The sequence below is a fragment of the Marmota monax genome, unplaced genomic scaffold (genome assembly GCF_021218885.2).
Source record: "Marmota monax isolate L192 unplaced genomic scaffold, Marmota_monax_Labrador192_F-V1.1 WCK01_AAM20220418_F8-fsc00035, whole genome shotgun sequence".
NCBI lineage: Eukaryota > Metazoa > Chordata > Mammalia > Rodentia > Sciuridae > Marmota > Marmota monax.
In genome coordinates, this window is record NW_026691961.1 from 14,202,858 (window position 1) to 14,218,939 (window position 16,082).

The 16,082-nt window shown below is 47.9% G+C and overlaps 1 protein-coding gene across 2 annotated transcripts in view; it reads right to left on the reverse strand.

Moving 5' to 3' along the window:
• The window catches only part of Usp7 (ubiquitin specific peptidase 7), a 55,831-nt gene that overhangs the window by 20,826 nt on the left and 18,923 nt on the right, over nucleotides 1-16,082 (reverse strand). The window contains exons 1-5 of one of the 2 annotated variants that reach the window (XM_046445290.2): nucleotides 9,387-9,491; nucleotides 8,518-8,692; nucleotides 3,879-4,077; nucleotides 1,617-1,755; nucleotides 837-925 (exon numbers count right to left, since the gene is read on the reverse strand). In XM_046445290.2, coding sequence (XP_046301246.1) covers nucleotides 837-925; nucleotides 1,617-1,755; nucleotides 3,879-3,964 — 314 coding nt within the window. In that variant the 5' untranslated portion in view covers nucleotides 3,965-4,077; nucleotides 8,518-8,692; nucleotides 9,387-9,491. Of the gene's footprint in view, nucleotides 1-836; nucleotides 926-1,616; nucleotides 1,756-3,878; nucleotides 4,078-8,517; nucleotides 8,693-9,386; nucleotides 9,492-16,082 lie in introns of those variants that run through there. The other variant, XM_046445281.2, reaches the window with a different exon arrangement.

The following is a 16,082-nucleotide window of genomic DNA, read 5'->3' on the forward strand; positions in this document are numbered from 1 at the left end:
AAGGACGGCCTGAAACTCAAGAGCCTCTGAGCCCAAGGCAATGCTGTTATTGATCAAGATCAGTACTCAAAGATACTGAAAACACCCCACACACTCCTTTCAATGTGCCTGCCGCGCAGAGCAGTTGTATCCTGCACACCTTATACGTATCACATACAGACTCGGCAAGATGGGAACGGCCCCAACCCACCTTTCCTGTAATGGATCATGTAGGAAGGAAACAGACAGGGATTTACACAGAGCTGCTCCCCTCATTTTATTATTTTGGTGGCTGGCTAGGAAAGGTAGATTCTGAGGTGTCTCACTCCACCCCGATGTCTGACAGGGAGCCAGAGAATGCCACCTGAGAGCAGAGCAAGCCTCTCCCCTCCACCCCGATTCCCTCTGCACACACAGAAATCGCCAGGGAGCAGGACGGCTGTGGGACAGCAACGGCCCCAGCTGGAGCTTCCCACTCCCCACCACTTGAACTGTCAGCAGTGCCTGCTTCTCTCTGCCTTGCTCAAGGACCTCACGGCCAGTTATCATGTCCCTGCCACCCTCGAAATAAAAGGCACAGCTCCTCGACAGTGGGTGTTTACATGCAGCCTTGGACTCCTCTACTAGATCCGTCTGCAAAGGTCTTCCAGATCTAAAAACATGGCTGTCTTGCTGACCACAATTACATTCCTAGTGCCCAGCAGTGAATGATGGGAAGGAACTGCCCAGTGAATCTGCCAGGTGGTAAACGAGGCATCTCTGTCGTGTGCCGAGGTGCAGAGGGGAGAACAACACATGCTATTGCTTCCTTCAGTTCAGCACAAAGGTATTTTTAACAGCACCCATTCAAAACTTACGCAACTCCATGGGGAGCATCCGCCTGCACAAAGACTTCAAAAGTGACTTTGTCATCATCTATAAATCCTTTCTCAGGATCAGTCACTTCCTATAAAAGATAAATGAGAATATCCAACTTTCATAAGAACACACAAATCGTCACTTCATTCCAAAAGGACAATATTCCTTGTGTCCTGTACTTAACAGATTAAATATTACTTTTTTAACACCCCAATTTTGCTTCCAGTTTAAAAGTGCTTTGAGTTGGTTTTAAACAGTGGTCTGTGAACAAAACCTGCAACAGCTTGGCCCTTCAGGAGCCATCCCAGAGGTACTAGGTCTCAGTGGCACAGCATGGACGGAGCCACAGTGTCCACCCACTACAGCAGGACTTCAGAGGTTCTGGACTCAGGCTAGAGAGTAACATTCAGCAGTAATGAGTTACTTAGAAGCAAGAACATTCTAAAAAACATTACACTGGTCACCACCTCTACCAAAATGAACTAACTTGAAAAATCTAACAACTCTATACTAGCTTGACCCAAGACAGGCCCACAGAGCAACATGTCTGATGAAGGGACTTCTGCCCATCAGAAGGAGCCTCCAGGTGTGCTCAGAAGTGGAGACCTGAATGCAGATGGTGTGCCAGCAGCTAAGGCCAGATTTCACAGATACCTGCCCAACCCACAAAGCAAAAATTTCACTCGAAGATGCTATAGGAGGAAGTAAGAATTAATTAAAGCACTAGTGGAATAAGCAATAATGCTCAGAGAGTTCAGACTAAATACTCTGTTACTTACACTCCAGGCCATAAAATTGGAAAATCCCCAATCGTTTTCCTTGTGGAAGAACAAATGGCTAATGCGGCGACTGAAGGACTTTTCGTCATCTCTGTAATTGATGATCTTCAGCACTGCCTGGGCGTGGCAAGACCATGACCTGTTCAGAGAGACAACCTGCGCCTCAGCTGACGTCTATCATACTTAGACACTAACCCAGCACAGGGAATGCCTTCTCTCGTTTGGGTGGGGAAAGGCTCATTTACCTCTTAAAAGTGGGGAGGGCTTAAGGGTGTCCTTGTGGAGTCTGAAATGACTTAACTCATTTATTTTTTAGTTCCTAAAATACTTGAAGCCAGTATTTTTAAACTGCTTCTACAAAATACAAGTTTCTGAACTTTACACAGTGGTCTTGGATTTTGTTAAAGCCTGTGACTGGTCTGGGGCACAGCTCAGCAGTAGAGCACTGCTGCATGCCAGGCCCCGGGTTCCTTCAACTGACAAGATTAAAGAAACAAACAACAACAACAAAAAAGATAATGACCTCTTAGTAGAGAATGATTATATACAAAGAATAAAAATACACTGCACTGGAGTGGCTCAGTGAGGCTCAGTTCATATGAGTTCATGGGTTCAGTTCCCAGAAGTGAAAAATTGGGGGAAAAGAAAAGAGCGTATGCCCACGTGTACATCTGGACCCATCGACAGGAGGCATCCCCAGCACCACTCCTGCGCGCTGCCTCCCCGCCCGCTGTCCGACACACCTTCCCAGGTGCCAGGAAGGGCTGGTGCTCCGGCTGCCTGCTGGGCTGCACAGGGAGCTGCACCGGCTCCCAGTTGTACAGGCCTGCCCAGACAGCCAGGAACTCTGCGAGCAGGGACAGGGGTCACAGTGATGGCCCACACATGGACTGAGGTGTGGAGCAGACCACAAAGGGGCTCAGGATCCAACGTTTAGAAAACAAAACGGTTCACCACCTTACAGCCACTAAAGAAAGGGCTCACCACTGAGTGGGGCTTTCTCTGTGAAAACTGCCACTGATCTCTGAAATACGGACTTTTAAAAAATTTTATACTGGGGATTGAACGCAGGGGTACTTACCCACTGAGCCACATTCCCAATTCTTTAATTAAGATAGGTATCACTACTAAGTTACCTAGGGTCTTGCTGAGCTGCTTAGGTCCTTGCTAAGTTGCTGAGGCTGGCTTTGAACTTGCAAGCCTCATGCCTCAGCCTCCCCGGATACTGGGATTACAGGCATGCGCCACTGCACCCAGCTATGATACGCTTTTTAAAGCAAATGGAAGGACAGTGCTGTTCAGATGGGTATTTCTGCTTCCTCAGGTTGCTTATAAGATATGGAGAGCTTAGTTCTTGAAACTACCATATAGGCCAAAAACTACAGACAAGAACAAGTCCAGCCCAAATCTCATAGGATCATATCATCATGCCGAAGAGAAGAAAAGCTTTAACCTATACACAGGCTCTGGCTGGGATCAAATACCTGGCTTGCGCCTGCTAGGTAAGCACTCTAAGGAGCTGTGCTCCTGGGGACATGCATGTACAGCACAGCGAGAGTCAGTGCTCCCTGGGCCCAGGTCTGGGGGTGGAGCAAGACTCAGGCAGATGAGGGCCGAGGAAGCAGCTTCCAGAAGACCAACCCGCACTCCCTTCAACAGACTGTCAGCAGCCTTTTGCTAAAAGTTTAACAGTTGACAGTTATTGATACCAAGGGGAGATTCGTAAACTTCTGAGATCAAATTAATGGGTAGGCAGTTGAGAATACTCATAAAAATGTGAAGCCTCTTATCTTCATTTTCATGTAAACAGGACCACAAGATTCCTCTCAACCTAAGGCATTCTATAACATAACTACTTAAGGTTTTAATGTGTACTTTCTGAATAATCCACAGGATTAGCCTATCTATCTCTCAGCGAAGGGGACGCGTGGTCCTGAATGCAAGCTGCTCTCAGGCAGCTGCAGCAAGCACAGGGCGAAGCTGGGTGTCAGCTAGTCTGGATGGCCCCGATTCCACGGGCTGCAGATTTTAAACACACAAACCTCAGTTTTTATTTGCAAGTAAAAAATATACTTTTCTAGTTTGGAAAATACGTACCAGTGATTTTTAAAGAGAGAAGTGTTTATTCTAATTTAAAAGCAAAGGGCTGTGTGGAAGCAGCAAGGAAATTGGAAATGGAAATCGAGGAAGGTTGATTGAATTTGGCTTCCAATAATGTAATAACTATTTGTGGATTTGTAGTTGCATCATTTAAACTCTTACGTGGAATCAGATTCAGCATTGCACTGGAGAAAGAATCCTACGCTTTTTTGGTGTGGTCTGTCTGGATAAAAGCGTGGCATCACCATAATCTTCCATGGCAGATTTCGCACAAAACACGGAGGGCTAAGGACCGACTCACTCAGTCTGCTGAAGCGCTCGACAGTGAACTGAAAGGTTGCCTCGGAGCGCCAACTGGTGTCTGCAAGAAAACACGCCATCAATCACGGAGCCCGTGCATTAACTGCAAGCACTAGCACGCACTTGGCACGGACTGCTCTATGCAATCTCCATCTATCGACTAAACCCGAGAGCATGGTTTCCATTTATCAGACAGCTAGGACTGAAAGGCGACGGCCTCTGTTGAGTGAATCCTTGCTACCTCAGAGGGCTAACCACACTCGCCTTGCCTCTTACTCAACAGTTCAGTGTGGCACAACGTGGTCTCCTACATCTTCATTCCCAAGCATCCCGGTCACTGAACGGGTGGAAAGACCTCGGAGGGAAAGGGCAAGACGACTACATAACTGGCCAAGGACAGGGCTTATGGAGAGATGTGGGCCTCAGGTGGAGGGTGGAACGTGGCTGGACACTGGCAAGTAAGGACCCGGGAGGGGTCGCCAGCGCCCTGCTGCGCAGCCCTGCTCGAGGCAAGACCCGTCCAGTCAGCCTGACACTGCTCCGTTACCTCACAGTGCCAGTGAAATGCTACCCTGGATTCCTATGGGAATAACTGATAGGATAAGAAAGTAGTGCTCTCTCTTCAACATGAATGGAGGCCATCATTAAATGTTAACAAGACTGACGACTCATTTAAGGACTTAAAATTCTGTTGAACAGTCCACCTTTTACTGATCATCTGCATGCCACTGCAGGCCACAGGCCCATTCGCTGAGAAGAGTCTGGCAGTGTCTTACTGTTGGCTTCTCACACTACTCTGCGACCGTCATCCCATGGCCACTGCCAAGTCTGTTACTGACCAACACTCAGGAAATAGAGTAACTGCTGCAAAAGGCCGAATGGCTACAGATGGCTCTGAATGCTTTCATTTTCTGTGCCTCTCGTTGTAGAGAGCAAACAGGTGGCCAATTGACAAGAACTGAGGGCCCACGCACCACCAAAAACAGGCAGGCCGGAAGGTTCTTCCTGGCTCAGAACCAAATGCAACACCCCTGACCCCCAGGGGCACAAGGCACAAATAAGACTGTGGGCTTGGTGGGAAAGCATGTTACTAAGGCCCCACTGTCACCTGACCACCTCAGACCTCTGAAGGCCATCGTGATAACCCCATGACCCATCAATCTTCAAACTGTACTCACGCACTGAGTTCTCAGGATCGGCCACGTCTCTGTTCACAGAAATTGCTCAAAGTTTGCAACTAACTGCATTTGTTCTTAAGAAAACATGTCCATCAGCCCTCACGAGAGAGTATTCTTTACCAAAGAAATAAAAGCCCAAAGTCTTGGTGACAGTTAGTTAGTACTTTTACCTTCTTCCCGGGTTCTGTGGTGCTCTGCGTGTCCCTGCTCCAGGGCTTAGAGCAGGGGTACACTTCAGAAGAGCAGATCAAAGAGGGGGTTTCATCTAAGAGATGAATGACTGATTCCAGCCTGTGCAAGTGGGGTGCTCCCCCGCCTCCTTTAGGAATAAGTCAGCGAAAAGGAAGAAGCTGGCGGGAGACGCTGATATCTTAAATCGCAGAAGCCAATAAAATCAGACTGTCAGCAGGCCTGCTCTACAGACCCCTGGACCAACTGCCCCGAGAACCTGGAAACCACCACAGGACTTCTGGCCTCTCTGCTGGAAGGCTGTGCTGTTCTTCTAACTCATCTATTTTGTATAATTCAGCCTTGTAGGATTATATTCAATGCACACAAAATTTACACATGGTATAAATGCTTTTAAAAATTCTCCCACCCACACATTGAATTCCTGAATCATTTTATAATATTAAATAAACAGAGGTGAAACTCAACATGATGCCAAGTCTACTAGATGCTGGGTGCTCCTCTGTGTCCCTCAGCCCAGCACTGCCAGGCAAAGGTGCTGAGACCACTTTATTATGTGACACGCTAGATTTAACCCTCACACTCAAGGCACACTTCTAGAATAGACGTACTTTCACAAAACAGGCCAATGAGGGAAGTTTAGCATGAAACCATGTGAATTAAAATTTTCAGAGCTGGGGATACATTTTAATGGCAGAGCACTTGCTTAGCTTAGGAGTGGTCCTGGGCTCAACCTCTAATGCTAAAAAGAAAGAAATGAAAAAGAAAAAAATCACCTCCCCAGCTCTAAACTCTGTGCTAATAGAATTAAATTTCTATTAAATGCCAAACAAAAGAACTATGAAAATGAGACACACAGTCTTAAAACTCATCTGTACTGAAACAGTCAGCCAATTATTCCACGAAGAATTATGAGATGACTGACAAACACCTCTGCCTAACCAAACGCACCCTACAGGGCATGGGAGCCAACATGCTCTTTTTGCAACTTCCTGAGACTTTAAAGTTAAAAGATGAACACACTGGGGACTACGAAGGACACCCCATACTCTGGGACTTAGTACTTCACTGGATGAGACTATAATCTGCAGGACACCAATGACAGGTGTCCCCACCCTGGGCTCCTTTTCCTGTTGACAGAATGACAGACACCTGCTAACAGCTGTCATCGCACAAGCCTGGCCAGACTCCTGAAGGACCCACTCCCCTCAGTCCTGCTGCCATCAGACAGTCCAAAGTCCCCACACTGTGCCCGTTTCCACACTGCTCTCATCTTCTCCCAGCAGAGGCTGCGGGCCCAGCCCGGGCTCCACTGTGGGAAGCAGCGCACAGAAGACGGGACACTGCAGAGACACCCGAGCCAGACAGCTTCCCCCAAGTGGGCTCCCACAGTAATTGGGTCCAACTTCAATTCTTCACTTTAATACACGTTTTTATAAGTCTAGCTGAGCACCAAAAAATTACTTTTGTTTGTGAACCAATGATTAATCTAGATTCCTCTAGTCCTAGCAGGCTGCATTGGCTCTCAAACACCTCCTGGTCATCTGAGGAAAACTGCTGCAAGGGGTGCTAAGGAGTGGAGCAGATAGGAGTAGAAGTCAATTCTGATCATTGCCAGGTGCTCTGTGAACAGGATTTAAGTGATCTTTTTCTTCCTCAACTCTACTTGTCCCCCAGCTACCTGGGCCATCAACAATCTCCCCAACCCCATAATGAGGACTGGATGCAGGGCTGTTTGCCCCTGACCTGCATCCCCAGCCCCAGCCATCCATCCATCCATCCATCCATCCTCCACTCTCCCTCTGGGGGGGTGGGGTAGTACTAGGGATCGAGCTCAGGGTTCCATGCATGCCGGGCAAGCACTTCTACCACAGAGAAACACGCCCAGCCCTTTAAAAAAATATGTTATTGTGAGACAGGTCTTGCTAGGTCGGCCTTGTGATCCTCCTGCGTGGCTGAGATAACAGGTGTGTAAAACCACACCTGGCTAGCTACTGAACTTCTTATATAAAAAAATGCCCCTTAACAAGAGGGATCCTCTGCAAATCACTGAAAAGGTGGCTGCAAAAAAAAATTTTTTTACAAATCCCTCTAGGGGCTGGGGATGTGGCTCAGCAGTAGGACATTTGCCTAGTAAGCACAAGGCCCCGTCTTAATCCCAAGCACCACAGAAGACAATAACCAAAACCCCTCTGGTCTAGTGTTTCCTAGAGTGTGGTTCCTAGTTTCACGTTTAAAGGCGTTTTGGGGAGAGAGTTTCTGGAGTCTAGAGAGTCTAGGGGATCACTAACAGAACACTCTTGTAAGGGCAGCGGTAGGGCACGGACACCTGAGTGGAGCTGCTGCAGAGACCCAAGTTCCTCTCCCAGGTTCTGAACACTCTCCACATCACACCTACACCCTGCAGAAGAGTGTTTCACAACACACATCGTGGCTAGAAAAATGTCGCCTCAACCAAGAGCTCTGCGCCTAGGGCCAGAGCCCTCTCCCTCCCACACCGTGGCCTTTGGTGGACAGATCTTTCACCCCTGGGCCTTGAGAAAGCAACTGAAGTTCCAAACCAAGAAGATACCACTGAAGACCACTCTCCTTGCCCCCAACAGGAGCTTTTCCCCTTTCAGGTCCTATAATTTACATTACTTACTATTACGAATTCAGCAAAATCTGCCTTGAAATTCAGGAGATTCTGCTACTCTAAGCACCGATCGCAGTGATCCTCCACGGGGGGCGCTAGGCCCAGAGATGTCGGGCAATGCCTAGACACTGTTGGTCATGGTGGCTGCAGGCGGGGAGATAGTGGCACCCTGCGGTGCACAGGACACCCTTCTACCTGTGGCCTCCCAAACCCTCCCCCTAAAGGGGGAAGTGCTGTCACAAACTGCACTGAGTCCTGATGGGGCGGGGCCAGTTATGGCTCCACAAGTGACCCAGACTGCTCCCAAATGCACACCTGGCACCTCTGACCTGGCCACCTTCCCAAACGCGCTCTGAATCACTCCTGGCATCTCTGGTGTCTGAGGTAAAACCACCAAAAGCCCAACAACCGAAGAGACCACACCCACACCGGCGCCCCTGTCTAGGTGGAAAGCGCACTCCACGGAACAAAGCAGCGGGTTCGGACCACGCCTCTTTACCTTCCTCAGATATTGCCTCAGCCAGCTGCCAGGGGGAAACCGCACTGTGAGAGAACTCTCAACTGCGGCTGCAGTTTCACATGGAGGCTGAACTTTTGGCAGGAGGTCTGAACGGCAGTCCTTCTGGTGGTGCAGCCCGTGCCTGATGGTTTCTTTCAACTGCCCCGTTACTCCCCTGGGAAGGACACAACCCTCATGAGGATTGATGGACACGCTTGTACAGAACATGGTTTCATATTACACTGCACGACTCCAGGGGCTGCATAAAGCACTGACTGGCTGCTTTCCTTCTCAGGATTTTGACCTCGCACATGTATAGGTCACACAATCTGATAAATTATAAGGATGAAGCAGTCCCGAAAGAAAAGGTGACTCCCTAGACACAACTGTCCATGCATGGACACATGCGTATGCCTTTCTGCGCGGGGCAGCAGGCGGCCCAGTGCCTGGCTCTGACCTCACACCTCACAGGAGTGGGGAGGGCCCTGCCACAAACCCTAACAGTCACACTCCAGTGAGGATGCGGGAGGCCAATCCCAGTGGCTGGAAATGCCCTGCTGCAGATGAAAAGGAGAGGAGAGGAGAGCAACTCGCCCTGAACACGGAGCGCTGGAGAACTGCAGGCACGGAGGCGCCCACGCACACGCCTCGGCAGCTGGGCCTCCTGCCTGGGCTGGGGAGACCCGACTCACCTTGAGGTTTCGTAGGCAATCTTGAAATTCAAAACAAATACAGGATTCTACATTTCCCTCAGATCTAACCTCCTGAAAACTAGCTCCTCTTAAGAAACTCACAAGTGCTCAAGGAAAAAACAAGGAGTCTGTTTGACAGTGTCCACCGCTGCAAGTAAGCAAGGCACGTGCACTTACCATCCTCCATGTCCTCCTCGGCATTGCTGTGCCCGTCACTCAGGGCCACATTCCCATTGATGACAGGGTTTTGAGTAATTCTTGGCGGGTCATCCGTATCTCCAGCTTTAACAAAAACAAAAAGTCCATGGGTTTTACCTTCACAGATTACATTAAACAAATACATTTACACTTTTGGTAACACCTAAAAACTAAGTCTTAATGTACCATAATTAAAATCCATTCAGATTTAAATGACAATTATAAGTAACATGAATTTTGTTTTCAAATGCTAAGTAAAATTTGAACATATGACACCCTGCAAAATAACCTGCTCCATTTACAATTATATTTATGCAATGACTTCGTATGCACAAAATGTGTATGTAAATTTATTTAACTCTTATTCTATAATGGCTAATTGGGTTCGATTTAAGAATCTGCGTGTAAGGTGGGAAGTCATGTGCAACAGGTTTCACACTAATAAAACTTCATCCTGCACACAGAAGCAGTGTGCAGCTCGGACTCTGAACCTGTGGACACATGCCAGTCCTGCGTCACCACACTGTCAGCCTCAAAGGGCCACTGGACAATCTCTGTATAATTATGTAGAGTCTGGAAAGTACTCAGGTGCTGACAAAGTGTATTTGTTACTCTAAATTCTGGCTAAAACCTGACTTTAAAAACAAATGAAATTTTAGTAATGATTGGCAGACACGGTGAGCACACTCTACAGTTACGGCACTCACTGTTGAACACTGGTCTCTTACTGACACAGGTCTGTGACTTAAAGCCAGAACAAACCACAACAAAGTTCAGGCCTTTAGGAAACTAGACTTCCCATTTTAATTCACGGGTTGTTCCAGAACAGCTCTCTGTAACGAATGCTGACCCCACGCTGCCCACGGTACACTTTCCCCAACAGGAGCGACAGTCAACACCAGCAGGAAGTGGACTCGCACACCAGCCAGGCTAGGCTGTGCCTTCGCCCGGGAACAGCAGGCAGGCAGGCAGGCAGGCAGGCAGGCAGGCGCTCCGCTTCAGCACCTCGGACAGTGCCCCGCCGGAGCCCCTCCAGCTCCCCTCAGGTTCTCAAATACCCCACTATGGAGTTACATCATGAAACCTCTCCATAATGATCTTAAGACTCTCAGAATACCAAGAAACAGGCATTTCTACCCACATTTACACAGATGTTTAACTATTTCCACCCCTGCCCATCTTCTAAGTTTTGTTAAATACTGTGCATAAATTTGAATGTGTTAAAAAGCTATTTCTAAAAACAAGACACACTTTTAAACTGGTCCTTGACCTCTATGCCTTGACAGAAATGCTGGGGGTGGGGGGGGAGGGGGAGATGACATTCCGGCTGATGGGGGGGGGGGGCCTTTAGGGAAAAAAGGCAGTCAAGTGGGCCAAAAGACAGGAGAGAGTTTTAGAGATTATCTTTGAACACACTGGCCAAAAACAGTGGGGGAGGCAGGGGGAAGGGGGAAGGGTTTTAGCTCAATGGCAGTGCTCGCCTAGAGTATGCACGGCCCGAGTTCTATTCCCAGAATCACACACACACAAAACAACATACTCCAGATGTCTCTTATCCCTATCTGTCTTCAAACTACACTGAATTACATAAAAATATTTATGGGGGAAATCCCTATGAATGGCCAATTAAATCAGATACAACACATTCCATCAATGGAATGTTTTACAGCAAGTTTGGTGGGGTTTTGTGTGTGTGTGTGTGTGTCTGTGTGTGACTGATTTTATTTTGAGACACTCTCACTAAGTTGCCTGGGATGGCTTTGAACTTGTGATCCTCCTGAGGCTCCATGATTTCAGGCATGTGCCACCATGCCCTGTGCAGCATTTTTTAAAAGATTTTTCATGTATCTATGTGGCAAATTCTCTTAAGTTTGGTTTAAAAAAATTAATATCCCAAGCAATCTGTATCACATGCAACCTTTGTTATAAAGGAGAGAGCTGTGTTGGAACAGAAAATCTCCCTTTACAAAATTCAAAACTGCTAATGGTCAAGTGCCTATAATCCCAATGACTTGGGAGGCTGAGACAGATCGCAAGTTTGAGGCCAGTCATGGCAACTTTGTGAGACTGTTTCAAAATAAAATAATAAGTGCTGGGGATGTAGCTCAGTGGTAGAGCATCCTGAGTTAAATTCCTAGTATTGCAAAGGGAAGTGTGTAAGGAGCTATAAACAAGAATCTCTTAACCAGAGACTCTTAGGAGGGTCTAGGGCACCAAAGCCCTCTCCACTGCACACTCACTGTAGTGGACACACCATAACTGTCAAAGAACTTCACCTGAAGTTCTTCAACCAAAAGCAACTACTTTAAGACATGGTTCACTGCACACATGTAGAAACAGACAGATCGATCACCAAAACAGAAGACCTAGAAAATGTGTGTCAGTGGTCTAAACTGAGGCAAGTTATGGAATTCTACATCAGCAATTGTGAAGTACGAACAAAGAACTTGGCTTCACGAGATCCAGAGAATCAGACGCAAATACAAATAAATCCAGATAACAGTGGAAGGCAGGCTCCGGTGACCTGTGGCTGAGTGCTTCCTACTAAAAGCTCAGCAATTATAAAACTGTGGTCCCAATTTGTGAGACCCACAGAGCCCCGTTCACCACACCTTACTGGGTGGGGTAGAAAACAGCAGCAAGACGAACTGCAGGGTGGGCTAGAGAAAGCCTGTCTTCCAAGCATGTCACAATTGTGGTCAGCAAAGTGGTCAAGACGGGGTCTGGCTGCAGCTGGTGCACAGAAGGCACATCCTGTGCAGCCCTCCAGTTGAGCCCCATGCTTCCAGCCAAGAGCTTGTCGTCTGCCCTTCCCACCCCTCCAGGCACAGAGTATGCAGAGGCTGGTGGCTGCACAACAGACAAAGGCCACTGGTTGGTCCACCAGGTTACTGAGAAACAGGACCTGGCCCAGGAAGCTCCCAACCAACTGCCAAAACAACTCAAGTCTGTCACCAGGGGACAGAATATCCAGTATTTTTTTTAAAAGTTCTGCAGGAGGATTAAAACTGTAATTAAGCACAGTGAATCCCTGAGCCAGGAACAAATAACGAAAGCACCTGATAGTTGCCAAAAAAATAAATAAATACATGAAAATTGTGCCAGGGGCTTCTAGAAATAGCCTCCATGACAAGGCTGTCCTCATTAACTGTCAAATACTAGGTGAAGAAGTGGCGTGTACACACACTTATCCCTACACGAAAGTGACTGCACTCCTGTGTTTCACATCCCACTTAGCTGGGATTCTGAAAGACATTAACACTGATCTGGCCAAACATGAACCAAAGCACTCAATTTTTTTTTTTGGGGGGGGGGAGTACTGGGGATTGAACTCAGGGGTACTCAACCACTGAGCCACATCCCACATCCCCTGCCCATTTTTCTATTTTATTTAGAGACAGGGTCTCACTGAGTTGCTTGGACCCTTGCTTTTGCTGAGGCTTGCCTCAAACTTGCAATCCTCCTGCCTCAGCCTCCCAAGCTGCTGGGATTACAGGCATGTGACACGCCCAGCTACAACACTCATTTCTTGACTAAGAGTAATGATATGTAAAAATATCTATCTGACAATAAAACAATTACCATTCCAAAATATGCATCATACTCAGAAATATAACAGAGGGCAATTTTCACCACTCTAAGTATCAGAGGCACAACTTTATGTGTTTATTAAAAGGCACAAATACCTATTTTTAGAAACATGGCGGGCTGCTTTGGCTATTATGCAGTCCGTCAGCGGCTCCTCCTCTTCCTGAGGATGCCCGCGCTTAAATTCCGCCTTCTCCCCAGGCTTCCATTTGTGATGTCATAACAGAACTACCATCCCAGCAAGGAACTCTTGCCAATTGCTATGGAAATTGGGTGGCATTAATTTAGCATCTGAATCTCACCCCCCTGGACAAGATCAACAAGTCAGAATCCCAACTTGTTGGCCTGGACATTTTCTGTCACTTCCCCAAAATACATAAAGCTCCTATAAAAGGCCCATCAAGCACCACCTGGAACCCCCAGCCTGTGAGACTCCACAGATCACCCAGGGGTGCCCTGCCTAGAGATCCAGGGATACCCCAGATCCACAGAAATCTCCGCTCAGACCCCCAGATTCTTCCAACAAGCAGTGACAACAACCTGCAGAGACCAGAACAGGTGGCGATTCACACTCCCCAGACTGGACAGGTCAATGGAGCCTTGAAAGTATCCCCTGCCCCTTGCCCTCAGTTCTTCTCCAGGTCAAAACCCCTCTGGGCTTCTTTCTGTCTGGCTCCCCTCTTCCCAGCTCCCCACCCCCACTGAACTCGGTGAAGAACATTATCTAATATAGGCTACAAAACTGATGAGAAAGCCAGTATCTTCCTGCCTGTAAAGTTCAAATCAATTCTACTTCCTGACTAGCAACCCCAAATACATTTCAAAAGAATAACTGAAAGATGCCAACGTGGGTTCTGAAACCTGCAATCACCTTCTGGCCCAAGCCTGTGGTTCCCAGCCATGTCTCCTGGCTCTGAGTGGAGCCTGTGGGCGGGGGAGGGGAGGTTCCTTCCACAGAGTGACTGCATAGAATCCCACCAGCCTGCCCGGGCGTTCTGTTCTGTTTCCTTCCCTTTCCTCTTTTGAAGCATCCTACCACAGTCTTGTCTTTAGAACCAGAAGCATCCCTACAACTCTGTCCATCCATTCAGACAAGGCAGTACAGTCCAGGGACAGAAAGGAGACCCTGGGGGAGAGCTTCCAGATCCTAAAGAAGCACTGGATTTGCAATGAACAACCCGGGTGCTGTAATCTGTTAACAGTGGGGAAGACGAGGCTCAAGACAGGGAACTCTATACCAACTCTGCGACTTTTCCGCAAATCTAAAAGTACTCTAAAATTAAGAGCTCATTTTAAAGGCAACCTGGAAGTCCTCAAGCCTGAGAAGCAAGGAAAATAAAAGATAAAACAAAATTTCAGCATCACACACTCCCAGTGCATGCCTTTTGAAACTCTTAAAGAATCAAAGACATAAGAGAGTCTGGGAGTTGGAACACAAAGTCTCCCCACAGACACGGACGCCAGTGTCTAGAAGAGAACAGAACCTGCTGTGGAGAGCGTGCGTCGTCCACCCTGGGCACGGCGGACAAGGTATACGGCAAAGGGCAAGGCAAACTTTCTTCCCTCCCTGGTGGGTTCGAGAGGCCACGATGGCACACCACAATACACAACACGAATGCCTCAACTGGCCTAGTGCAGTGGCACACACTGAATCCCAGCAACTCGGGAGGCTAGGGCAGGAGGATTGCCAACTTCAAGGGAGGGAGGCTCGGCAACTGAAGCAGACCTTGTCCCAAAATAAAAATTTAAAGGCTGGGGTTGTAGCTGAGCAATAGAGCTTCCTTGGTCTCAATCCTCAGAACCAAAAGAACAATAACAACTACTACTGCTTCTCCTCACAGCGTGGAGCTCAGTGGAAGAGTGCTGGCTGGGCTCCATCCCCAGCACCACAGAGAAACAAAAGCCAAACCCCTATTTCAGGTGGAGCCCTTTGCACACATTCTCAAGGTAACCAAGTGGGGCAACTTCTGACTGGTTCTAGGCCTACAGCCCCAGGCTAGTAGTCACGCTCCCCTCCCTTGAGGCTGCACCAGGTGCTTCTCCACGGCCCACATCCCCAGCCCTTTTCAAATCTTACCTTCAGACAGAGTCTGGCTAAGTTGAAGAGACTGGCCTTGAACTTGCAACCTTCCTTCCTCAGCCTCAAGTGCCTGGGATTACAGACTAACCATGCCAGGTCATGTATATGCTTCTTAAAAATGTTTATTGCCCAAACAGACTGTATACCTGAACATTGTGCTGAATGATATTAAACTCAAGTAATTACTTAATATTATTATCACAAGTGGTTTTCATAAAATAGAGAAATTGTGTATCCTTTTCCTAGTTTCTGCTATAATACCATCTCAAAAATCTATAGTACAAAATCATAACCAGGACGGCGATGATGCTGAGATACACCAAAAGCTATTCAGAACCCCCCATATTTACTTGTACTCATGTGTGCTTAGTTCTGTGCAATGTCAGTGCAGGTGTAGGTGTGTGGGTCAGCTGCCAGTCAAGATACCAAACAGGTCCAACACAAGGACACTAGGGCTGCTCTTTTACCCACACCCCCATCTCTAGCAACCAACCTCTCTTGAATTGAAGTGTCATAAGTGACCTGCAGCCTGCAACAATGTGCTCCCCTTCATGGCTAACAGGAGTCCACGGCAGGGGTGTGCCCCTGTTTGACCACTGAGCTCCTGGCACCGGGGCTATTTCCAGTCTGGGGATATTGCAAACAGACCTCCTGTGAACCTTTCTGTACAGGACCTGGATTCAGAGTAATTTTTGCTATTTGATTTTAAAAGGGTGAGGTCCTCCCTGTCCTAACATCAAGGAAGGAACCACTCCCACACGCATGCATGGTGAGCGTGCTCTGCTCAGGGAGGAAAAAGCACTTCGCTACTCACACTGCACACCTCAGCACAGCCCCGGCCAGGACAGCCACACACTGCACAGATACGCGTAATTTTTTTTTTAGTTGTTGATAGACCTTTATTGTATTTATTTTTATGCGGTGCCGAAAATCGAACCAAGTGCCTCACACATGCCAGGCAAGTGCACTGCCGCTGAGCCACAGTGCCAGCCCCAGATATGCAGAAC